This window comes from Rhineura floridana, chromosome 4 (assembly GCF_030035675.1).
Source record: "Rhineura floridana isolate rRhiFlo1 chromosome 4, rRhiFlo1.hap2, whole genome shotgun sequence".
NCBI classification, from domain to species: domain Eukaryota; kingdom Metazoa; phylum Chordata; class Lepidosauria; order Squamata; family Rhineuridae; genus Rhineura; species Rhineura floridana.
In genome coordinates, this window is record NC_084483.1 from 117,599,526 (window position 1) to 117,626,466 (window position 26,941).

Below are 26,941 nucleotides of genomic sequence, written 5' to 3' on the forward strand. Positions count from 1 at the left end.
ATGCCACAGGTCAATGATCCAACTACTGAGCAGCCCATATGTTGGCTGATGCATTTGCCACCCAGCTGGACCAACCTATTTATTTATTTATTTATTATTTGATTTATATCCCGCCCTTCCTCCCAGCAGGAACCCAGGACGGCAAGCAGGCACCCAGGGCAGAGTTGGGCCCATCACAGCAACCTGGATGCGTAGCAGCTTGCCTCAGATCCCCCAAAGCTAGTATCAAGGTTTTAATGTGCTACCCCCTAGACTACCTTATGGGGATTTCCTCATAAGCCACAGATCATACCCCTCCCCACCAAAAAGGTAATGACAAATCTTAGACAAAACTAAGTCAGCAATGCTAAAGCTACAGTCCAGGCTTGAACTTATAGTCTGGGCATGGATCAAAGCCTTTCCTCTGGTCTGTGTCACAGGCACCGCCTCCAAGGAGCCAACCAAGGTTGCTGATTGGCTTCCTGGATGGACTTCCCAGGACACATTGAAGTGGGACCAACCAACTATGAATTCAGCCTGCTCCTGCATTCCCACCGATCTGGTAGTACAACAGCGGTCCAACATGTAAAGGCAGCAAGCCAGGAATTATTTTTTACTGTAAAAATTATCAGAGTATATTATTGTGGTGAGAATACTATGGGAATAAACCTATTTAGCCTGTGAGGAAGATAGCAGTTTTGCATAAAATGTTGGTATTGTCCTTTGGTATATTGTTTTGATTTGGAAAAACAAAACAAAACAGTATAATGTAAAGTGGGTTTCAGTTATTTTTCTGCAAATGAAACAATTCTACTACTGATACAATTAAGATACAGTAGTGTTATGACAGAATCTCCAGAAACATAAAGATGACTCAGGTACTTATTCAATCTTACCAAAAATGCATTCAAGTGATCTCGGACAGATTCCAGTTCTTGCGGGACTGTAACTGATTGCTGGGTCCAGAACTCCAGGCGATCCATTGCTGATTGGAGCCAATTAATCAGCTCAGCGGACTCACTTTGATATCTAGGAGGAGAATAAAGGACACCCATATTCCATATCTAATCTCAAATATTCAGCATCCCTGATCTCTCACGAATTAAGATTTCCCCTCCAAAGCTCTTTGATAAAATCTTTCTCATATCGCCAAAAATTAATATAATAATTTGAAATATGATGGATTACAAGTTACTTTTGATTTAAAATTAAGCAATGATTTGCACATAACTGCTTACATGCACTTCTTCACGTAAGAACATCAGTCTTATTGCATTTCATTGCCTACTGTTTTCTCATGCTTTCAATTTGGTTGCAAGTTACCAAGCTTACATTCCTTTTTGGGAGTATGTTTAAAAAAGTAAACAAGACTTTCTCAGAGTACTGTGGTTTGTGGACTCTAGCTTTAAAATATCATTCTAGACTTGTTAGGATACAGGATGCAGAGTACTAGTTGCCATGATGATGCAATATTCCAAAATATGTTATAACAACACTGCACATGAGTAAATAATCAGCCACAAATGTTTAAGGCAGGGGCTTGTGTTGTATACAGATGGGTATACAGAGGTACACATCTGTATATTTGCAACAGATGTTTGCAACAAATATTTTCAATAGATGGCATTGGAAGTAAAACTATCTGCTTTGGAGATGGAGATAATTTATAATTAATTCAAACTGGCCTGTTTGAAAGATGCAGCATTTATTTCCTGGGAGCTCTCTCAAAGATTTCAAATGAAAGAAATACAATATTTTAAAGGCAAAATTTGATTGCTGAAATGCAAAATGGTAAAGCAGTTAAGTCCACCTTGGTCATTTTCATTAGCACTACCTTGTCCAGTGTTTAAGTATTGTTTCCAGTCTGTGCAGTTCTTTGGTGACCTTGCTGGTATTGTTTAACCAATGTTCCCCTAGTTGGTTTAGCTGAGTTTCCAATTCTGAACAGGTGACAGAGAACAGTAGTCTTTTCCCATCATCCAGTATTTGGTAAAGTTTGGGCTGGTATTCAGTAAGGCTAGACTTCAGATGCTGTAATGACAATGGCAATAAGAGACAGATATAACTCTGTGGTGATCTCTCTCCCCCCCCTTGTTCTATTGAATTTTGAAATCTAACAAATACTTCTATTGTGGGTATGTTTACATATGTCGTTAAAAGGCTTGTTTTCCATATCTATCACATAATGTAAAGCCTGAATTGCCCAGAATGTGCATTTGATTAAAAAAAAAAATTCTTCCACTCTGTGCTCTCCAAGGACATAATTTACATATGCACACAAATATTGTATGACAGACTGAAATACAGAGACTTGGTGTAATGCACAGTGGCTTAGTGTTATGTGTGATAATGACAAACATTATGGTGAATGAGAAACAGCCAAGGCACTGTTTTAACATTCCATTTCCCATATGTCTTGAGTGACAATTCAGAGAATTATGCCTATGGCAGGTAAACCAATGGTGCTCCAGATGTTACTTGACCATAATCTCTGACTATTAGCCATGCTTGCTGGGGCTGATGGGAGTTGTTGTTCAACAACATCTAGAGGACCAAAGGTTACATATATCTGGCCTAAGAGCTTCATGTTCATGTTCAGTGGAAGTTTCTCCTTTTTTTTACTTTGGCAATACCTCCCTCCACATACATACCACCATCATATCACACTGCATGCAGTGCAACAAGTATCTCTTCAAACAATGGCATAAATTGGATTAGGAATTGTTTACTACAAGATGCGGAAAGGTCGTTGGATTAGATGCTTTTTAAAAGGGGCTAGAGAAATTCCTAGAAGATACGCCAATTTATTATTATTATTACATTATATCCCACTTTTCTTCCAAAGAGCTAAAGGTGGTCTTCACAGTTCTCCTCCGTCTCAATTTGATCCTCACAACAATCCTGTGAGGTGTTGGAAGTGGGGCAAGAGCAACTCCTGTTTGGGTTTTTTTTGTTTGTATTCCAGAAGAAACATAGAGTTACGGTCCTCCAGCTGGCTAGGCTTGCCTACCTTTACCTGTGCTCATCTCTACCTAAATTCCTTCTGCTGTAAACTGATATGCTCAGGGAAGCTTATCTGACCCTCCTTCCTTTGTCTTCTTCTTCGACTGTCCAAGGAGAGAGGAGACATCTGTGCCTTTGTTCTCTCTTGAACCACAAGGGCAATACCTAAGTCTGGGCATTGCGCCTCCAACTTAGTTAGCTGGTATGCCTTTCCTATCTACTATGTATTTCTATAAATAAAGTAGCTTTTCTTATTTTACCAAGTCTTAAGTCTGAGTGATTTAAATTGCAGGGCAAAAGCCTGCTTCTTAGGTAAATACACAAACTGGCACATGCAGCTCAGACCACTGAGTTACTCTGCTCATACCCATAACAAAGGGTTATGCCGGCCCAGTAAACTAAATTGAATTGCGAGTTGTGCCTGAAAGCAAAAAAGCTAAGCACTGTGTGTGATTTACAAAAGAGATCAAAAGGAGACTTTAGGTTAGAGAAAGAAAAGCGGAACAAAAGATAGGAAATCATGGCTTAAGAAGCATCCCAAGGGTGGAGAAAGACAATTATGCCATTTGGCATCTTCAGATGAGGGCACTTTGGAAGGGAGGATCTACATGGAGTCCTGACTGATCCTGAACCCTCAGCAGCAGATTAAGCAGCCTCTGCCTCCTGGAAGCGCAAACAAGCCAAGGTTAAGTCTCTTCTTATTTCTGCTTTATCAGATGAGGCTCTAAATGTTTTCATGGGCTGTAAAAATGCTAAGGAAATATGGGAAAAGCTTAAGAAAGTGTATCTTTCTATCTAGAAAATCTAAAAATCATGTGATGTTTCTCTATAAGTCACTGTGCATGCTGAGACAATCTTACACAGTGTCTCAGAGAACATTTGGAGAGATTTACAGGTCTGCTCTGAGAATCAGAAAGTTGTGGAAAGTCTTGAGGATTTGCAGAAAGCTATATTACTGACCTCTCTAAATGAATGTCATCGTATAACGGCTTGCATACTAGAGCAATCAAATCAGAATTTGCATCAGAAGATGGCATATCTTAAAGATCAAGACTATAAAGAAAGACAAGAACAAGCTCTGTCTGAAAAAGCAAATTTTACTGTGGGCAGAAACAGCAACCAAAGGCAGGATAGAGAGATGAGTTATGCCCCGAAGTCACAGAAGGGCACACATAAACAAAGAAAATAGCTTCAAATGCAAATCTACTAATCACCTTCAAAGGGATTGTATTAGAAGGGAGAGAGGAGGAAGAGTTGATTTTAAAGAGAAGCAAGCTGAAAGGAAAACAAATACCGAAACTAAAGTGAAGCATTCCAGTTACCATGTATCTGATGGAAACAATGATGATGATAAAACCTGATTTTTAATTGATACTGGGGCAACAGCACATTTAATAAATAATAAAAACCTATTTAAGAACTTCATCCCCCATAAACAGAATGTAATTACAGCATCAGGAGATGCTTTCTGTTTGCAAGGAATAGGCACTGTGGAATTATTTTGTAAAATGTCAGAAGCTGCCAGAGAGCTTGAGCTGAAAAATTGCCTATTTGTACCAGCTTTTAAAGATAATTTAGTAAGTGCCACAAAAATAATGCAGCTTGGAGGTGAACTTCATTTATGTGATAAAATTTGTCAGGTTTTAGATCAAGAAGTGTGTTCTGCAAAATTGAAAAATTGACTTTTGCATTTGGAATATTTTTAAACTATGTATGCAAATACAGCCAAGAAAACTGTGATTCTGGATGTTTATATGTTCGGCATCGAAGAATAGGACATGCCTGCTTAGCCAGAATCAATGCTCTAGAGAAGGAAAATTTGGTTAGAGGTATTAAAATTGGACAGTGTAAATCCATAGAGAAATGTGAATGTTGCATAAACACAAAAAGTGTGAAACCAAAATTTCCTAAGAAAAGTGAAAGGAAAACTACAAAACCTCTAGAATTAATTCACACAGAACTTTGTGGACCCATTAGAATGCCATCACAGGGTGGACATTTTTACATGCTTACTTTCATAGATGATTACTTGAGGTATACTATAATACACCTACTGAGAGAGAAAACACAAGTACTTCAAAAATTGAAGGACTATATCAGAATTGTATCCAACAAATTTGGCAGAAAGCCACAAATTATACGATCTGACAATGTGGGAGAATTTGTGTCCAGGGCTATGCAAGACTTTCTACATGAGGAAGGCATAGAGCACCAGGCTACTGTAATTTATACTCCAGAACAAAATGGGGTCATGGAACACATGAACCAGACTCTTGGACATATGATTCATTCCTTGTTGGAAGATGCACAGTTACCACAGAAATATTGAGGGAGGGGGAAGCAGGGGTTACTGCCACCTATTTGCAGAACTGACTTCCAGCAACTGCAACCAACAAGACACCTTTTGAGTTCTGGCATGGGTGAACCCAAAGCATGTCTCACCTTTGTGTATTCAGGTGCAAGGCCTTCATGTACATCCCAAAACAAAAGAGGTCAAAATGTGACAACACTGCCAAGAAAGGAATATTCATCAGATATTCTTCAACACAGAAGGAATACTGAGTCATTGATCCCAAAACTGGTGAAGGAGTATACAGAGTTATCCACTTTGATGAAGGAAAGCACACCAACCAGAAGGGGCGCGACACCAAAGAGATGACAGGAAAATGGAAAAAGAAATCGAGCTATTCCTCCACAGCAGAAGGATCACAGTTATACATCAGCAGAGGAAGATGAGGAGTCTGAGCCAGAAGAGGCATCAGAGCCAAAAGGGGCACTCGAAGCATGAGCACCCAGACACTCTGAATGCACCAACAAAGGTGTACCACCAGAAAGACTTGCTCACCTCATGAGAGATGAACTTCCAGAGCCAGAGACCTGGAAAGAGATTGAAGCCTTACCCAAAGCTGAAGCTGACAGGTGGAGACAGGCAGCCAAGGAAGAGCTGGAAGCTCTACACAAGAATAAAACTTGGGCATTGACCAAGCTTCCGCAAGGAAGAAAAGCTGTAAGCTGCAAGTGGATATTCAAGAAAAAGATGGATGTTGAAGGAAACGTTGAGAGATACAAGGCAAGACTAGTAGCCAAAGGATACTCTCAAAAGTATGGACAAAACTATGATTAAACATTTGCTCCTATGGTCAAACACACTACGATCAGAACTCTTCTAAGTGTTGCTGCTAATAAGAAAATGCAGGTGGAGCACATGGCTATAAAAACAGCATTCTTGCATGGAGAAACAGAAGAAGAAATCTACATGGAACAAGAAGGCTTTGTACAAGGCATCGCAGAGCCATGCCTGTACAGCAGATTCAGGAACAACAGATGGACTTACTGATTTATGTGGATGATCTACTGTTGGCTTTTCAAGAACCACTGGACAAGCAACGACTAGTGAATCATCTCAACAAGGAGGGTGAAATGAAGTGTCTAGGTGATGTCACTCACAACCTCGAAATATAAATTGAACAAGAAGATGATGGATCCTTCTTGCTGAGTCAAAGACAAAAGATCCAAGACCTTCTCAAGATTCTGGGACTGAAGAATGCACATCTAGCACCTAGTCCAATGGAAGTAGGATACCTGAAACAGGACCACAACAAACAACCATGGGAAGGCCATGAGAGCTACAGACAAGCCATCAGGAAACTTCTGTATATCAGCACTGTTACCAGGCCAGATGTGAGAGCAGCTGTGGGATATTTGTGTAGAAAAACCAACTCGCCAACCAAGAAGGACTGGGTAGCAATCAAGAGAGTGGCAAGATATCTGAGGGGCACTGCAACCATGAAACTGAAGTTAGCAGCTACCAGGGCTGTGGAGTCGGAGTCGTGGAGTCGGAAGCAATTTTGGGTAGAGTCAGACTCGGTAGAAATGTACCGACTCCGACTCTGACTCCATAAATGGCAAATGTATATTAACTAGTAATAACAAATTTACTGTAGTAAAATGGTAGCACAAGGCATTTCATCACCACCACGTGAATCCAGAGCTTGGAAAAGTTACTTTTTTGAACTACAACTCCCACGAGCCCAATCCCTAGATGTGGAGCACCATTTCATTAGAGATACCTACTGCAGAGGATTACTCAAGATGGAGTATTGTTCAACAGAAGATATGACTGCAGATGCTCTGACGAAGATATTGGGCAAAGTCAGATACTGCAAGGTGTGAGACAAGATGAACCTTGTGGGCTGAACCAAACACTCATTGAGAAGGGCTGTTAAAAGTGGGGCAAGAACAACTCCTGTTTGGGAAGACAGAGTTAGGGTCCTCTCGCTGGCTAGGTTTGCCTACCTTTACCTATGCTCTTTTCTACCTAAACTCCTTCTGTTGTAAACTGATATGTTCAGGGAAGCTTATCTGCACCTCCTTGTCATCTTCTTCAACTTTCTGAGGAGAGACGAGACAACTCTGTCTTTGTTCTCTCTCCTGAACTATGAGGGCAATACTCAAGTCTGGGCATTGCGCCTGCAACTTAGGTAGATAGTGAGAAGTAGGTATGCCTTTCCTATTTACTAATGTATTTCTATAAATAAAGTCATTTTTCTTATTTTACTAAGTCTTAAGTTTCAGTGATTTAAATGCAGGGTGAAAGCCTGCTTCTTAGGTAAATACACACACTGGCACATGCAGCTCAGATGGCTGAATTACTCTGCGCATATCCATAACATGAGGTAGGTTAGGCTGAGAGGCAGTAACTGGCCCCAGATCACTCAGCAAGCGTCATGACTGAGTGGGGATTTGAACCCTGGTCTCCCAGGTCCCAGTTAGAGTGTCACTCTAACCACTATACCACCACTGGTTCTCAATTAACAATTGTTAACTGGGATAGCTAAATGGAACCACTATATTCAGAAACAGTTCATGTATTTCCCTTAAGCATCTGGCTGGATACTGGACTAGATAAATCCCTGGTCTGATCCAACACGGTTCTTCTTATCTTTTTAGTTGCTGCTGGACTGTGGAAGTACCAACCCCCGTCAAAACCAGCGCAGGTAGCAGTATTGTTTGATAATAAATCAGCAATTAAATTGAGAATACCATCAGAAGTACCTGGTAAAGTGCAATCCGGTCTGCAAGCCTCTCCTCAGATTCTTCTACCAAACCAACACTAGGAATGCTAGTTTCAACAGTCTCCAGCTGCCTTGTAAGCTCCTGATAATCCTCTTGCAGATGTGTCCAAGTCTGTAAAACATGTGTGCATGTAAAAGCTGAACTGGTTTGTCTGTGAATACATTATCAAAAGTGTCATGAGCACCACAGAATGGTCCTGGAATGATGAAGAAGATGACAAAAATACAGAAAGGGACCCAGGTGAGGGTCCTAGTAGCTTGCAGCCAGGAAGTGCTGAGACAGTAGGCTTCAGTACTTTTGACAGTGACAGCTCCTCCCCCTTAACTCTAGTTGCAACAGAAGGAATGCTGGAGATCAGAAGCCTGTCCCTTCTCCTCCCCTTCACCCCTCCTCTTCTCTCAAGTGGCTGCCTCTGCGTATACCTCCTCTAGAGGAGGGGGATCTTAACGAGGTGCCATCGTCACAGACGTGCAGACAATTGTGCCAACAGGCTCAGCTGGCCCCCACTTCCCCACCTAGGAGGAGGGTTCGTTTATGCACACACTCCTGTTCTGTGACACTTTCCTCTCGCAAGTGGAAAGGGCCCGCCAGCATCTATTTAAGGGTAGTAGAGGGGCATGTGTAATTGCTGAGACAACACTGTCGCTTTAAGTAGTCATGTCTAGTTATGCTATGTATAGATCCAGAATCTTGTGTGACCTGTAAGCTGATCTATGAAGCGCTCTGAAGTTTTTCATTAAATATACTGGAAAAAAATACACTAGTGAGTCAGTCCGATTCCAACGGGCTTGGCCAGGACAAAAATAAAAGTACCCATTCCTGTACTGACTAAAGTAAGACACCTAAAATGTATAGTATAGGCAGGCACCTGGGACAATATTTTATTCAAGTTAATTAAAATAAGGGTAATAATTTGGTTTGATGACATCTACACTGATCTGAAGGGGGTGGTGGAGAAACCTGTCCTTGGACAATATGGGCTAGTCAATAAAAAATAAATTTGTTGAGTCAAAATGATCTCATTTAGATGAAACACTAGGCCATGGTTTAATTTGACATAAAGAGCCTTATCTTCCCTCTCCTCTGGCCATATGGCTTTGAAGCCTTTTCTTTTCCTTATCAGCCTTAACTTCAGCTTACCATATTATTCAAAATGGATATTGTAGTTTAACACTACCTATGGCAAACACTCATAGACTTCATTTGCTTGATCATATCCTAGCTTAACAAGTCTCCTAGTCCCTGCTTTGCTCCTTCCTTTGCACAAACCAGAGGCAAAGCAGGAAACCATAGTTAACCATTGCTTCCTATTATGTGCAAACCCAGAACTATTGGGGGAAATATATTTAAAATATACACATCTTGAGGAAAGAAAAAAAGAAAGTTCTTACCTCTAGAATATATTCTAGCTCCACTCCCCTCTTATGAGCCTGTTTTAACACAGCAGAGGCCTGTGACATCAGTTCTCCATGGAACTGAGTCTCCTTCCCAACGGCAAAGCTGCATATCTTCCTGAAAAGTGTTCCTGTCAGGATCATGTGTGACTCCAATCCCTGGAAATATTCCTGAAATATTTTTAGAAACTCAATCTATTTGTTTCCAAATAGATTAAACAGTGCAATTCTATGCATGTTTACTCAGATATTTACAACTGAACTCAATAGGACTTACAACCAGGTAAGTGCATGCAACACTGCAGCACAGAATCATTATTTTTAAGAAATTAAAATGTGATCATATACTAATGTGATTCAAACTATCAATTTACCTATAATTTTAAACCACCAATTCTCCCCATAATTTAGCCATTATTTATTTTCAGTGCAAACATCCAGTGGAACAAGCATTGTTGCATAATTTCTTATATGTAGAAATTAATAATTCTTGGTTTAAAGGCTAGCAATTTATATTTATATTCTTTCCCTTACAAATATTCTAGTAATCAATTACAGAATATTGCTTCACTTGTGGGCTTCCCGTAGGCATTTGGCTGACTACAGTGAGAATAGGATGCTGGACTAGATGGGTCTTTGTTCTGATTCTGCAGAGCTCTGCTTATGTCCTTATGGTCACCTAGAACAACCTCCTGAAATGCAGGAAATTCACTGCTACAGCATCCCTGCAGGTGGTCAATAAATTTCATTTGCTGTTATTGCAGCAGACTAACATGACCACACTTTTAACAGGGTTACTCCTGTTACCAGAAAACATAATCTCATTTTTAAATCTTATTTTTAAATCATGCTAAGCAACATGAAATTATATCAGATCTCTTTCCAGAATTGAAGGACAGAAAAATTAAAAGCAACCATGACACTAATGGGCACTAATGGACATAAAATTACAACCATGACACTAATGGGAAAAAAAGGCCTTTGCAATAAATTAAATATAGGAATTTACATAAATTATATTTACTGTTATTACCTTGTGCTTGTCAAGAAGAAGTTGGACTTCCTCTTTGGAAGAAACCATCATTTTCTGATAAATTGCCATTTTTTCTTTGCCAGTTTCGATCAGGTCAGCCAAATCCTGCAATGCTTGTTCATACTGACCCTTAAGTGCTAGATTTTGGTTCAGTCCACTGCGCCGGGATCCTATGATCATTATCAACTCATCATACGTATCCTGGCATGGGAGAAAAAGAAACAGAAATTATCTTCCTTTCAGTCACAGAGAAATTTATTTATTTATTTATTTATTTAGGGCAGGGTACACCCTCAACTTGGTTTTTGCTCCAGATGGAGGAAGGGGTGGGTCTGGAGATAGGGGGGATGGATGTCACCCCATTGTCATGGTCAGATCACTTCCTGGTGAAGTTTAGACTTATGGCTCCGATCCTTCCCTCCAGGGGCGGTGGACAGATTAAGATGGTCCACCCCCAGAGCCTAATGGAATCCACAGGATTCCTGAATGCCCTGGGGGAGTTCCAAGTAGATAGAGCAGGTGACACTGTTGAAGCCCTTGTCACACTGTAGAACAGCGAGGCGCATTGGGCTCTTGACACGGTTGCCCCTGAGCGCCCTCTCTGGCATTGTGGAGCCCAGTTTGCACCTTGGTACACCAGTGAGCTAAGGGCAATGAAACAGGCTGGATGACGGTTAGAGAGCAAGTGGTGAAAGACGTGCTGTGAGGATGATTGGGCATGAGTAAAACATCATAACCCTGCCTACTGTGTGGTGGTGAGGGCGGCAAAGAAGGCCCACTTCTCTGCCTCCCATGCATCCTCAAGTAGCCGTCCAGTGGAGCTTTTCCATATCGTCAGGGGTCTGTTGACATCAACTCCAGGAAAGGGAATTTTAGACCCTTCAGAGGCCCACTGTGATTGTTTGCAAGGCACTTTGAGGGTAAAGTTGCTCGCCTCTGTAGCAGTCTTGATGCCCCATCCACATCTACTGTAGTCCCCAATGAGGTGTCCAGTGCAACATCTGCTGCAACTTCTTGGGAACGGTTTCAGTTGATGCGGCCTGATGACATGGACAAGGTGCTTGCGTTGATGCGGCCAGCAATGTGTCCTCTCAATCCTTGCCCTTCTTGGCTTATTAAAGCTTGCCGAGGGGGTCTGACCAAGTGGATCCAGGGTGTGGTCAACACATCATTGTGGGAGGGAGTGGTTCCATCCACCTTGAAAGAGGTGATGATCCCACCACTCCTGGAAAAGCCCACCCTGGACCCATTGGTTTGTTACAACTACCGACCAGTTGCAAATACCCCCCTTTTAGGGAAGGTGATTGAGAGGGTTGTGCTGCAGCAATTGCAAGTACTCTTGGATGAAACAGATGATCTTGACCCATTCCAGTCTGGGTTCAGGCCTGGTTATGGGACTGAATCGGCCTTGGTCGCCCTGATGGATGACCTTTATCGGGAGAAGGACAGGGGGAGTGCGACCCTATTATTCTTACTTGATCTCTCAGCAGGTTTGGATACCACTGACCATGGTATCCTTCTGGGCCGACTTGGTGAGATGGGTATTGAAGGCATTGTTTTACAGTGGTTCTGATCCTATTTCCAAGGTCACTCTCAGAGAATAGCATTGGGTGACTGTCTTTCGGCCCCCTGGCAGTTGTGCTGTGCGGTGCCGCAGGGTACCATCTGGTCCCCCATGCTGTTTAACATCTATATGAAGCCCTTGGGAGCAGTAATCAGGAGATCTGGGGTGAGGTGTCAGCAGTATGCTGACGATACCCAGCTCTATTTCTCTGTAACATCTGAATCGGGAGAGGCCGTGCAAGCCCTTGGCCACTGCCTGGATTCGGTGGTGGGCTGGATGAGGGCCAATAAACTGAGTCTGAATCCTAGCAAGACGGAGGCACTGTGGGTTGCTGGTTTCCGAGTTCGGATGATTGGTTGGTTTCCTGCTTCGGATGGGGTCATACTCCCTCTGAAAGAGCAAGTCCGTAGTCTGGGGGTGCTCCTGGATCCATCTTTTTCACTAGAGGCCCAGGTGACCTCCGTGGTTAGGCTTTTACCTGCTTCAGCTGGTAAGACAGTTGCGGATGTTTCTGGACTAGGATAGCCTGACCACTGTTGTCCATGCACTGGTAACCTCCAGGCTGGATTACTGTAATGCACTCTATGTGGGGCTGCCCTTGAGGTTGGTCTGGAAGCTGCAGCTGGTGCAAAATGCGGTGGCGAGACTGCTCGCTGGGGCAGGGTATCGCTAACATGTCACCCTGCTGGTGAAAGAATTGGCTGCCCATTTGCTACCGGGCCAAGTTCAAGGTTCTAGTTTTGGTGTACAAAGCCCTATACAGCTTTGGTCCAGGATACCTGAAAGACCGTCTCACCCCTTATATACCCAGTAAATCACTGCACTCTGTAGATGAGGGCCTCCTGCAGATACCATCTTATTAGGAGGTCCATTCTGCACAACATAGGAAATGGACCTTTAGTGTAGCACTATACCGTGTGGAATTCCCTCCCCTTAAATATTAGGCAGGCGCCATCTCTGTAATCTTTTCGGCGCCTTTTGAACACTTTCCTCTTTCAACAAGCTTTTTAGGTTGAGACCTATCCCAGTCTGCGTCTGTGTTGGAATTGCTTTTTAATATTTTTTTAAACAATATGTTTTTTAAATGCTTTTTTAAAGATGTCTTTAAAGCTTTTAAAAATGTTTTTAAAGTTGTTTTGTTTTAATGTATTTTAAGGTCTGTTTTTATGATGTTTTAAAGTGTTTTTAGTGCTTTTGTTTGCTGCCCTGGGGTCCTGCTGGGAGAAAGGGCGGGATATAAATCAAATAATTAATAAATAAATAAATAAATAAATAAATAAATAAATAAATAAATAAATAAATAAATAAATTTAAAGCATTTATATTCTTTTAATAAAGATTACAAGGTGGGTTGCAAAAATTGAAACAGACAGAACAACAACGAATATACTTAAATATAAACAGATGGAGAAAGCAAGCACATCTTGTTCATTTGATTATAGTCCAGGTGTTCTGTTTCATTTAAATGACAAAAGCATGTGAAAATTAATGATGGGCAAAACTTATGTTAAAGAAGCAACTAAGACTCCCTTTATTAAAAAATCCAAAAACATTCTTGGGGGGGTCACGAGGTTGAATGGAAGGAAGGGGAGAAGAGAAGGGTTATTTAATCCTTTCCCCATCCACTCAAAGTTCCTTTAGTTTTCCACTAAAGGAAAAGATATAGTATTAGTATCTTTCTCCTGTAGATTCAAATGTAACTGAGGCAAGGGGGTGACTGGGGAGTAGATGGCTGTAGGATAAATGGTCAAACAGCTATTCCCTTCTGCATTTCTCTGCTCAAACTGTGTGTTTGAGTTGGGGAGAAAAAGGGCATGTGATTGCATGTCATGTCTAGTTGTGCCTAAGGTAGTTCCCCTGAGGATCAAATGATCTGGACAAGTGGGAAAATGTAACAAACCACATTAGGTCCTATTGTAAGTTGGAGCCCTACTGACCCTTATGCATAATTATTTTTGTAATATAAACAATTCCCCCCCGAACATCAGAATTCTCAGAAATAAAATTAAATATGCCACACAGAAGGTCAATGTGCTCCACTCCTATCACCTTTGAACATTGGCTCTACCAGTTGGGGCTTTTGGTAGTCCAACATCTAGAGGGCACCATGTTGGCTATCCCTGCCATATAGGCATCCCTGCCCTCGGACTCAAATATATACGTTGTTCTGGGAATCATGGCCAGACTGCATTGTGAATAGTTGTGTTCTGTTTCTTCTTGCTTTTCAGAAAGCCTTATAGTTAATTCTGCAAACTCTTTTTAAAAATCCACCAATGCACAATGAGAATTATGGTCACTAAGCTGTGGAACTAACTTGTCTGAAGCATCAAATGAAGTACCCCCCCCCAAATCCTAACTGATTGCAAAAAAGCCTTCTGCATGGATTCCATCAAGAGTACCATGGGCAGATGCCACAGCTCAGTGACAGAGCACATATTTGCATGCAGAACATTCTGGTTTCATTTCCTGTCACCTCTGGTTAAAACATATTGGGAGCCAGGTATGGAAAAGAGCTCTACCTGAGACTCTTAGGACTCATTTTCAGTCAGGACTGACAATACAAGGCTAAGTGGTACTCTTTATAGCCTATCACCACCGGCTTTCCAGTATTCAATGACTACAAAAGTAATTGTTCATTGACATAATGAGACCACAACATCACTATAATGTATTAACAGCAGGTAGCAGAATCAGAATAATTTAAAATATAAAATCAGCAATTATTTAACATGAAATGCTGTGGAATTATTTCTAAACATATTATTTATAGATAGATTATATAATTTATATTATTATTTATTAGCAAGAATTATTATGATTATAAATAACTGAGTGCTTATCATTTTCCTAGAAAAACTTTACAAAGTTATTTATAATGGGTTCTTTACCTGAAGTTTAGATAACTCTTGCATAGATGATTGGTCTATCTGCAGTTTATCCCCCCGTTTCTTTAATTCACTGATTGCTGCATCTAATTCTTTCAGTCCATCTTCTGCTTGTTGAATGGCCTATATAAGAAATAATTACAATACTGAACTCTAATGTTGTAACAGTGTTGCTTGATGTCAGAGATGACAATTCGATATAGATGTTAAGGCTGCTCAGTAAACTCTCTGACTTTTAGACTACGTGGTTAAAACAGAGCACTGATTTTTTAAACTGTTTTAGGACTACCCAGTGGTTTCTCAATGACAAGATCACAGCAGGGGTATCTCAGTAATAATGGACAAGCTCCCAGAAAGATACTTACCTCACCACTCCCAATATTTCAAAAACGTGCAGGCACATGGGATTGTTAGTTGTATGCATGGGCAATGTCAATTCAAGAGAGCAAACAGGAAAACCCAACAGGCCTTCAACACTCTCCCTACTTGTTACGCCCAGCTTGTTATGCATATTACCTCTGCTCTAGGAAGTAATATATAGCCATTGTAACTACAAGCCATTGATAACCTTATCCTCCATTAATTTGTCAAATCCCATTTTAAAGCTGGCCATCACTATATCCTGTAGGAGTGAATTCCATAGTTTAGCTATAAGCTGTGTGAGGAAGTACTTCCTTTTGTCTGTCCCAATCTTTCAACTTTCAGCTTCATCATATGACCCAATTTTCTAGTACTGAGAGGGAAAAGTATTTTCTCTACCTACTTTCTCCAGAGGTTTATCATGTCTACCTTTACTTGCCTTTTTTCTAAACTAAAAAGGTCCATGTTGTAATTGTTCTTCATATGGGAGTTGTTCCAACCTCATGGTCATATTGGTTGCCCTTTCTCTTCCAGCTATACAATATTCTTTTTGAAGTGAGGAAACCAGCATTCCAAATGCAGCAGCCCCTTAGGTTTGTTTAACTGCATTATGATATTGGCAGTCCATCCATTTCCTAATGTTCCCTAATATGGAATTGACATTTTTCACAGCTGCTGCATACTGGATAAACATCTTGATTGAGCTATTCAAGATACCTTTCTTGGTTTTCACTTCCAGTTCAGACCTCATTAGCTTATATGTTAATTTTCTTTTAGTCCCAATGTGCATTTGCTTATACTGAATCATATTTGCCATTTTAATTCCTCCAGTTTGGATGCTCTTGATGTAGCTCCTCACAATCCCTTTTTGTTCTTACAACCCTGAAGAATTTAGTTTCATCAGAAAAATTTGCCACCTCACTGCTTACCCACAATTCCAGGTCACTTAAGAAGTTAAAACACACAGGTCCCAATAGCATTGTATTCCTCCATTGTGAGATCTGTTCATTTATTCTTACTCTCCTTCCTGCTCTTCAGCCAGCTACTGATCCAAAAGAGTACCTCTTCTCCAGTAACAGCTAAGCTTACTCCAATCAAAAAACTATTAGAATGTTAAAGTACACCATGTTGCCTAGATCAGCCCTATTTAAATGCTTAGTGACACTTTCAAAGAACTCTAAAAGGTTAATTACCCTTGTGAAAGCCATGCTGGTGCTGCTTCAGCAAGACGTCTTTCTATATGCTTGATCATTGTGTGGTAAGAGCATGTTATGCCCCCTTTTAGCAACAGGAATAACACAGCCAGGCACAGGTTTTGGGGTGAAGTAGGACCAACTTTATTGGTTAGAGCAAGTAAAGCGGGGCTGGCATGGCAATAGGGAAAGGATCTGCTTCATTCTGGCAGCCTTTGCTGCAGGAATGCTGAGTCAACCTAACAAGCAGTTGGGAACTACCCTTGGAGGTTGGCCTGCTTTAGACCCAAGTGGCCATGAACCCAAGACACCTGTGGTCCTGCTGACCAACCAGTGGGAGGAGTTGTGAGCTGGATGAGATGACACCCCTCTTGAGCTAGGGGTATGGCCATCGTGTACTCCACCAGACTCCTTATGGGAGTTTCCCTTATGATTGATCCTGCCCAATGCCATTTCCACCTAAAGTTCTGACAGAGGTGAATGAACGCCTAACAATTGCCAGTGAACCACTGAGGGATAGGAAAAAAACCTGCTCAACAATGGGGCCAGATTCACTGACAGGAAAAATTCCTATCCAGTCCTGCCAACTAGTGACCCAGTAAAACACAGCTCAGTGATGCACTAAGACTGAGGGAATGTGAGTGAAGACAGAGGCCAGCTCTCAGCAGCCTGAGACCTTTAAAGCCCTGGGCCTGGCTCCGCCCCTTAGCTGCTCTTGCAAGAATGCTCGGGATTGCAGGTGATCCTGCGAGAGCTGGGACATGGACGGAAAGATACTAACTGCTCCCCCCTGTCGTTGTCTGGGGTGTGCTCTGCCCCACAATTAGCACCTTGAACCGAGGCTTGAGGCTTGGCTTCTGCATTTAATAGTGCCTTCCACCAGGTTCTCCAGAACAGATGTTAAGCTCATCAGCTTGTAATTCCCCAGATCCTCTCCAGGTCCCTACTTAAACATTTGTGTTAAATTGGCCACTGCTCTGCCACCAATGACAACAGTTTGTTCATCCTGGTTCATCCCTTTTGTACAGGCCCAGCTTATTCCAAAACATTCCCCAGTGCCTAACAGATCCAAATTGCTCTTCTTAACATCACCATCTCATCCATGTATTGAGATTCCTCAGTCCTCCCTATCTAGCTGGCCCTGTGCATGAACAGGTAGCATTTAAGAAAAAAAATATTATTACAGATACAGCAAACCCTAAAAACTCTACAGGAAAGTCCTTGTCACTTTTAGTGACATCCAAATGGTCCTACTCACTCTCATTATTTTTTCCTTTTAAAACTTTTGCTTCTATAACTTGACCCATAATATTCAACATTAAAAAACTGAATCAGTCTTACATGTTTTTTAATTACAGTCTGGTGACCTCCTGGCAGTGGCATCACTGCTGCTTACTAAGAAGGAGAGGGGGAGTGTCGAGATGGCAAGGAGATTGGTGATGTACAGGTGCACTGGTAGAGCCTACCTGGTGCTCCCCCTAGCGTGCCTATACAGCCCTGACCTCTCTAGCATCTTGCCCCTACCCTCCTGGTAAGCAGCAGGATGCCAGATGTGCAACACCACCCCTGTCCACTGGTGTCTCATGATACAGACATCAAGGGCACAACCGGAATACTGATATTAAATTTTGCTCATAGTTTGACACATGTTAAGGAATCAAATATTGGGAATTTTTAATCTTTGATTCACCTCAGTGAACCAGATTTTGGAAAACCTGCAAAGATTCCTAGGAAACAGCCTCTCTGTGACCCCTGAGAACATATCGTGAGAGCCTGAGGGTATAGACTTCCTGTCTACTATGGAAATTTGGGGAATGTTGCCCAGGAAGAATCAGGTGCTCCTTTCAAACAAAGAAACAGTTTTACATAAGGATTAGGATAATTCATAACCTTTAGAAATCATCAGGATTCTACAGCAGGGAGATCACACCTATTATCTGGGAACTTATCAGGAAATGGGTTGGTTCACATCTTGCTAGTCACATTTACACTGGAGTCAGTTTAGTGAGAAAAAAGATGTAACATGAGGGGTTGGCAGGGGTCAGAAGTTCCTCCTTCGGGAGGGCTCAACAACTGCTTTTCTTACCAATGCACACTAGCATCTTTGGGACAATTTCAGAGCTAAGGATTTGAGTGAGAACTTTAAAATCTAGCCCTGGTTACACAAGGGCAGAGCTTTTGGCTCATTGGGCTAGATACGAAAGTCTCTCTCTCAGCCTTAGTCTTGCAGCAACTCTCCAGGAAAGGTATATGCAACTTCTGTGCCTCTTTCTTTCCTTTTTTCCTTCTGTGTGGGTGAGTTTGATGTGAAAGTGTGCATAAGTTTAGTCTCTTTGCTTTAGTCTATCCAGTGTTGCTGAATGAATGAATAACAGAAAGCTGCTCACTGTTAACTGTAATTGTAAACTGCAATATTTTCCTTGTTTCTTCTCTTAATAAAGCCACTCTTTATTTTACTTTCTGTGTATGTGTCATTGGGTTAAGGGTAAAATTATACATGCTCTGGGGGGTGACGTGCGGGTAACTCCAGCAAAAGATCCTGCTGCTCTCTTGATAGGGGAACTTGGATTTCTAGTGAGCTATGCTCATGAGGAAGTTCAAGGTCCCTTCGTAACACATGAGGAAAGCAGGCACGATTAAACAATTTACTGTCACTGACCAGAATTTTTATATAAGCATATACTTCCAAGCATCCCAGAACCTTCCTTGAATACATGTACATTCATGTTCACATAAATAAGAAAATATTTCAAGAACAAACACTGCTTGTCTGTACAAACAAAAATTCTTTGACAGTACTCATTACTAGAAATGCTTGAGAAATTCAGTTTCTACAAATTCTGATATAAACTGACTTGATCCACACCTTCCAGACTGTGGATCAGAATATTGTTATATTCTTTGGATTGCACACTTCTCCAAATTTAGTTTGTAAATTGTAGTTCTTGGATCAAAAATGTATCAAACAATATACATTTAAAATAGTGGTTTAAATATATAAATTTTTGTACAGATTTTTAAAAAACAAAATTTGTGGATTAATGTATAAATGGAATGGAACAGACTTATGAATGAAAATATGAGAAAGTGACATGGACCAGAAAGAGACTGATCCATTCATCTCTACTCATTATGCCATTTCTCCTTGTCATGATTAGTAACAGAAATATGGCAGTACCTGCATTTGCTCTGTTTCAGGACGTTCAATTGCTTCAGCTAGTTTCTGCAGGGCAACATACTTGTTATCAGCCAATGATGTAAACATCAATTTCAGGTCATTCTGTCAGTGATAAAAAATTTGGTGAGATTTTAAAATGGTAGAATGTTAACCATAATCTGGAGCAATTCCAACATCAGCTTCTGTCAACAGTGATTGAACTGGGGTGAGACCCAACATTCTCATTGGAAGTTGTCATGAACCAGTGATGGAGACATAGGGCTATCAGTTCAACATTGTGCAGATACGCCAATACTCAACAGCTACCTTATCAGCAGTCTATGGCAGTCACTCTAGTCCAGACTTCTCCAACCTGGTGCCTCCAGATGTTTTGGACTAAAATTCTAATCAGTCCTAACCAACGTTGGGACCCATGGCTTCTGTTTAGTGGTGGAGACAGATTCAAATAACTGCTGAGTTTATATTTTCAAAGAGAGACTGGGGCTGCGTACACACCACACATTTAAAGCACTTTTTATCTCCCAAAGTATCCTCTGAAAGGTATTTGTTAAGAGTGCTGGGAAATGTAGTTCTGTGAGGGGCAAACTGCAGTTTCCAGAGGGAATGTGCTTTAAAGACATGTGGTGTATGCAGCATAGCTTGCTTATTTGTCTCAGTACACCTTGGTGCAACTGTGACCTTTTGCACTGGGCACAGCCCTAAACACCATCTAAAGACTCAGAAAATTACCCTGTCCCCAATCAGCAATGTTTTTTTTCTTCCTCGGCTCTTTTCTTTGCTTTTCTTTAGGGCTGTCAGTTTTATTCATTTTTTGGTCAATTTTGTTGTTGACATATGTACTGTTTGTCTATATTCTCAAAATCAGCATATCCACTGACCATGAGGAAGGCTTCTGTGGAACTTGGAACATAACACACTGCTTTGTGGTGTGCTGTTCTTCCTATTAGTATTGTTAGTGTTCCTGTTTAGAAAAAATATCTGCCCTTGCAGCAGGCTATTGACAAGTAAAATTTTTGACTAAAATATTTTTAGCATGTAATTTGGATTGCATGACAGCATCAGAAACAATAGAATTGGGATGTCTATCTTTCAGCTCTTAAAAATTATAGTGAAAAATTACACCAATCATTAAGAGGTTAAAGCAAACTCTACCTGAAAATTCAGAATATGCTGGAGTCTCTCTTTCATCTGATGACATCTTTGGTTTACCAGTGTCTCCAGTAACACTAGTCTCCTTAACAAACAATCCAAGGTGTCTTCTATAACACCTCTATTATCAGCATTCTCAGGAAATGTGTGAGAAAACAAATTCTTGTTCTCATCCATTTTTTCTGTCATCTCCTTGATATCTTTAGCAAGAACCTGGAGTACATGCAAATAAAATCAAGCCACACTTTTAAAAATAAAATACTCTCCAAAATATTAGTATAATATCATGTTTTTATTTATTTATATATATACTGCTTTTATACCAAAATGGGTTCTAAGTAGTTTACAATATAAAGTCAATTATAAATACATACATAGTGAAAATGCCAAATTACAATTCAATTAAAACATCCTTAATTAAGATATAATTAAATTATACAGTATAACAAATCAGTTAAAGACATTATAATCAAAAGAGTTAAAACAATCAAACTAGTTAATAAAATCAAAAGTTCAAGTACAGGGGAATGCTTCCCTAAACAGGGGTTTCTTCAGGAGCCAGTAGAATCCCAATACAGAAGGAGCCTGTCATATTTCAACAGGGAGGGCATTTGACAATAATGGTACCACCAGTGAAAAAGCCCACCTCCGTATTACCACTATCTGATAATCATCAGGCCGTGACAGAACTGGGCAACAGAACAGAATACAGTTTTTGAGATAACCTGGTCCAGAGTTATTTAGGGCTTTGTATGTTGGTAACCGAACCTAAAAACTCACTCAGTGGCTAATAGGCAGCCACTGCAGATCCCTCAGCACCAGTGTAATATGTGCCTGATACAGAGCACCACTCACCACCTAGGCTGCAGTATTCTGCACCAGCTGCAGCCTCCAAGCCAGCTTCAATGGAAGCCCACATAGAGCGCATTACAATAATTGAGATGTGAGGTTACTAAAGCATGTGTCACGCTGGCCAAATTATCCCTGTCCCAGGAAGGGTGCAGTTGACACACCAGCTGAAGATGGTGACAGGCACTGTTCACCATAGAAGCCACCTGTGCCTCCTTGGACAAAGATGGTTCCAAGCCACACTTGTTCCTTTAGAGGGAGTGCAACCCGGTTTAGAATAGGCAAACTCCCCAATTCTCAGACCTCGGAACCACTCACCCACAGTGTCTCTGTCTTAGCAGGGTTCAGCTTCATTCTATAGATCCTTATCCACGACACCACTGCATCCAGGCACTAGATCACCTTATACATAGCCTCTCCCCACTCAGATTTAATAGAGAAATATAGCTGAGTATTCCAAACCTCCTGATGATTGCTCCCAATGGTTTTATATAGATGCTGAATAGCAATGGAGACAAAATAGTGCCTAGTGGCACCCTGCAGCTAAGCAGCCAAGATGTAGTCATACAGTCCCCTAATGCTATTCACTGATACTGATCATGTAGGTAGGAGTGGAACCACTGTAAAACCACTGTGGAGCCTCCAACTCCCAACCCATAGAGATGGTCCAGGAGGATACCATGGTCAATGGTATCAAAAGCCGCAGAGGGATCCAACAGCAACAGGAGGGTTGCACTCCCCCATCTCTTCTTTGAAGGAGATTTTTTAACTGATTTGTTTTACTGTTGTTGATGAAAAAGAGTAGACCACAATATGATATTCTGTTTCTTCACAAAACTTGTTTCATGTTTGAGTTATACTAGTCATAATAGCAAAATGTTTAGGTATAAGTATCATATCTTGATTCAAAACACATTCACCCAGATCCAGTCATTTCAGGTGCATAGGGCAGATTTTAGGCTGAAATCCTATACACACTTAGCTAGAAGCAAATCCTGCTGAAAAAGGTTGGACTTACTTCTGAATAAACATGCATAGAATTCTGCTGTTAATGCGCAAGCAAAAATACTAATGTACATGCAGATTTCACACACAAAGACCTTGCTATTTCAGTAAAAGAATCCCTACACAGATTTTCACCCATTATAGTAACAGTAATTATAGTGAATGGGAAAGCTTACACATAAACAATGGCTTTAAGATACAAGAGTAGAGAGTTCTTTATAAACTTTTCATCAGTTTGCCCTTTCATCAGTTTCCAAACAGTTCTATTGATTTTTGAAATATTACAGTACATGCCTAGAAAAACTATCCAACAGGAACAGTACTTTTCTGATGGTGAAAATCCTTTCACTGTTCTTGGGCATATGAATAGCACCTGCAGAGTCTCTGGCAGTCTAAGTAGGAAACAGAAGTACTTTTGCTTGCATCATTTCATGTTGACAGGTACGGGTTCTTTTGTGAAGTTGGCTCACCTGTTGCCTCCTCCATATACATATTCAGGCTTCTTTTGATATATGTACATGCTGCAGTAGTTTTTGTGTATGAATGTAAGCATGGTTTTGCAATTGGTCAAAGCACCTAATCCTTCCTGTTTCGATATTCCAGGAACAAAAAGTGCAACACTATGTTTTTCCAGCCTCCCAGGACTACACTGCAGTAGTTCATATATATAGATGGATAACAAAGGTGTGTGACTCAGGGACACCATCTAAAACAGACTTGACAAATGTAGCCTATTTCATTTATCTCTTAAAACCAGTGGGGCACACAGAGAATCAAGCCTACCACTGGATAGCTCAACTTTGTCACTTGTATAGCTCTGTCATGGACACACCCAGGTCAGCTCTGTATGTTTAACGGTTCATTTCAGGTTTGGATCTTACTGCGCATCAGGTGTCTTTGCCTATGACTTGGACATCACATAATTTTTAGTAGGTGAGCAGAGGTGCAGATGAATCTTACACCTGATCTTCCCCCTAATAATACCACATCTAAAACCATAGATACATGCTGTGTAGCCTTATGCTGCCATAAATAAAACGTACCACGTCAAAATTATGTTTTTTTCTTGATCAAGGCTTTCCTACTTCATTGTCAGTTCATCGTCAGTGGATAGTTCCTTTCCTTCTAAGTCCAGTGTCAATACATCTGACTTCTTGCTGTGATGGAGAGGCCTTTCTCATTGTTTCACCTTTGGGGGAAACTCATTATGCAGTGACACAACGTAGGGCCTTTTCCGTGGTGGCACCTCAATTGTGCAATTTCTTGAGCTATGGCTGGTACCATTACTATTTTTGTTTCATTGCCAGCTAAAAAATCTCTCTTCACCCTTTGTGGGGAGCTGATCTGATGTACCAACTGTAGATTAGTGTTTGCTTGCTGATTCATTATTGAACTGTTTATGTGGTACATTTTATCTGACGTTTTAAGCACTTGAGTTGATTTTACTGGTTGTGTTCTAATCATCTTTGATGTTCTTCCCTGTCTTGGAATCATGAATTAAAGAAAGGTGGGATATATATTTAAATAATAAATAAAAAGCTGGTAGTTTAAGGGCTACTTACTTCCTGGTTATAGAGACAAGCTTCTGTCACTTCAGGTAACAGGGCTGTGGCAACAAATAAATGCTCTTCAACACCATCTAGCCAGGAAGAGGTAGCTGAAACACCACTGTACAACTTCTGCTCAAAGTGCAGGCTCTCCTTCTCTACACCTTCATCCTGAATAAGGCATCCAAAAAGAGAGAGGCATGTATGTTAGTATAGTTATATATTCAAAGAAATAATTTTATCATTAATTTATGTAATGCCTAAGAATTATGGGAGGGACACTTCACCTTCAAGTTAACTGATGTCTGCTAATCTTGCAAAGCCACACTTTTTTTTAGAAAAAGTGAACATAATTAAATATTCTACCTGGGAAGAAACTTCTTCAAAAGCCTCATTCAAACTGACCAATAACGATGCAGCTGATAGTTTATCTTGAGACTGTACTTCCTGTTTGTACAGTGGCATGCCAGATATAAGTCTGTTTGGTCTACTGTAGAGCTGTTAAGGAGGGAAAAAGCAATGATTACTGTTTTTGGATATGCCAAAAATGTAAATTAAGATGTAGGATTTTATTTTCCTTATACAGTTAGTAGAGGTCTGGTTTGAGCTACTCTCTTGTTCAAATTATATTTTGAGTAAAATACATTACTGTGTTGCAGCTTTTACCATTTTCTTTTCATATAAAGAGTGCCAAAATAAAATTCTGAAAGAAAACTTACTGGCTGCTCCTGTTCTTGTTCCAGAGCATTCTGCAGCAGTTTGTGCTTAATGCTGAATTCTTGATGAAGGCTTTCCCACTTCATTTTCATTTGATCTTCCGCTGATGGTTTCTCTCCCTCTAAACCCAGTTCGTGTGTTAATACATCTGGCTTCCTGCTGTAAATGGAAAATACAAATATGAATTAGCAATACTGAAATTTAGGGTGCTTGTTACTCTACTGCACACATTTAGATTCTCCTGTTCACATCTAATATAAAGAGGCAATCATGACACTTCTGTAAGCCACTGAGAATGTGCAAGTTATAGTGAGTGCAGCTAGGTGGCGGTACCAAGTCTTGCATCAGTACCAGTGTCTGTGTATGAGGTCCTGCCTGGCTGTAGGGCTGGTGGCAGTCCTGCACTCTTCCAAAATACTTGAACTAGGCTATGTTAAGGACTACATAGAAATCTGAAGTACTCGTAGCACTTACGTACTGAAATGAGGAAACCTCATCACTGCTGAAAATAATAACATTTCACATTGATGAGTATGATTTTTGAGATGCTACATTAAATAATCATTTAATTCTAAATCAACATAACCACTCCAAAGATTTTTTAAAATAGATATAGCAAATATTACATGTATTAAATTCATGTTAGGTTTAGGAATACAAGTCAGGTGTCTTTCATTATGAAGCTGCAAATCAGATAGTCTGAAAGATTCTACATTATGAGATAACATGTCTATTTCTGACAGCCCTCTTACCGGCAGGTTTCATTTGGCCTTTTGCTTATCCTACTTGAAACTTCTTTTGAAAATATGTTTAGACTAAATAGGGGGAGAAAACACCACCCTGCTAGAATCTAGCCTGCAGCTGGCAAAATCTTAAATAGATTCTGAGATTTTTATTTTAAATATAAACTGTTTTTCAGATTTTTTACAATAAAACTCAAAGAACTCAATAACGCATGAGTATACACAGGCATGATCAATGAACACAAAGCTATTGAGCAAGAATAAAATGCATCCAGCCATACTTAGGATGAAACTTGTCTGGAGAAGTTTGCTGGGTTAGAATTTCCTCTCCAACACTTGCAACTGAGCGAAGTAGGTTCTTTTGTTCTGCCAGCTCTTTCTCTAGCTCCTAAAAAGAATCAACCACAATTGCCTGAGCATCACACTGTTTTCTGTTTATGAATACTACATAGAGTATAATTGCTTGAATACATTTTAGGCAGAAAGGAAAATGAATGAAAATCAGCACATAAAATCACAGAAAGAGCCCTGCTGGATCATACCAAAGTTCTAACTAGTTCAGCATCCTGTTTCCCACACTGGCCAATGAGATGCCTATGGGAAGCCCACAAGCAAGGCATGAGTGGAATATCTCTCTTACTGTTTTCCCAGTGATTACTATTCAGAGACACTTTGCATCTGATCCTGGTGATAGCACATAGCTATCATAACTAGTAGTCACTGAAAGGTTTTTCCTCAATGAATTTGTCTAATCCCCTTTTAAAACCATGGTGGTCATCAGCTCATCTTATGCTAGTGAATTCCATAGTTTAACTATGCACAATGTGATTATTCTCCATGGAGAGCTTCTCAGAGAATTTATGAGATCAAGAACAAGCAAGCAAGGTCCTCCCAATTTTGAAAACAACAAAAATTTCAGATCAGGCTGGCCATTACAATTCCTCTTTGGCTCTTTATTCCTCCACAGGCAAAGAGCTATCTCTAATTTACATAGTTTACTTATCCCTTAAAACAATCACAGCCAGGGTCAAAGTACATGTGATGCAAGCAATCTATGCACAGATCTCCCAAAGAAAGATCATGATGGGTCACAGTCCCCTTCATGCATTAATCGCATGAAGGGGCTTCATACATTTAATGGGAAATGGGGCTAAATTGCTGGTACTGCTTCCCAAGTTGCACATATTTCTGGTCTAGCCTCCGAGATCCATACACTGAATGTGGACATCTACAAATTTGAAGTCCACACACATAGACATGTCTTCC

The 26,941-nt window shown here is 40.6% G+C and overlaps 1 protein-coding gene across 11 annotated transcripts in view; it reads right to left on the bottom strand.

Annotated features, from left to right (window-relative positions):
• SYNE1 (spectrin repeat containing nuclear envelope protein 1) overlaps positions 1 to 26,941 on the bottom strand; it is a 598,390-nt gene that overhangs the window by 132,462 nt on the left and 438,987 nt on the right. For 10 of the 11 annotated variants that reach the window (XM_061624165.1, XM_061624156.1, XM_061624155.1 and 7 more), the window contains 12 exons: positions 25,957 to 26,063; positions 24,935 to 25,091; positions 24,582 to 24,713; positions 24,231 to 24,386; positions 20,818 to 21,027; positions 19,666 to 19,767; positions 14,938 to 15,057; positions 10,486 to 10,686; positions 9,450 to 9,623; positions 8,038 to 8,169; positions 1,814 to 2,010; positions 876 to 1,008 (listed from right to left, as the gene is read on the bottom strand). In XM_061624165.1, coding sequence (XP_061480149.1) covers positions 876 to 1,008; positions 1,814 to 2,010; positions 8,038 to 8,169; positions 9,450 to 9,623; positions 10,486 to 10,686; positions 14,938 to 15,057; positions 19,666 to 19,767; positions 20,818 to 21,027; positions 24,231 to 24,386; positions 24,582 to 24,713; positions 24,935 to 25,091; positions 25,957 to 26,063 — 1,821 coding nt within the window. The remainder of the gene's footprint in view (positions 1 to 875; positions 1,009 to 1,813; positions 2,011 to 8,037; positions 8,170 to 9,449; positions 9,624 to 10,485; positions 10,687 to 14,937; positions 15,058 to 19,665; positions 19,768 to 20,817; positions 21,028 to 24,230; positions 24,387 to 24,581; positions 24,714 to 24,934; positions 25,092 to 25,956; positions 26,064 to 26,941) is intronic. The other variant, XM_061624154.1, reaches the window with a different exon arrangement.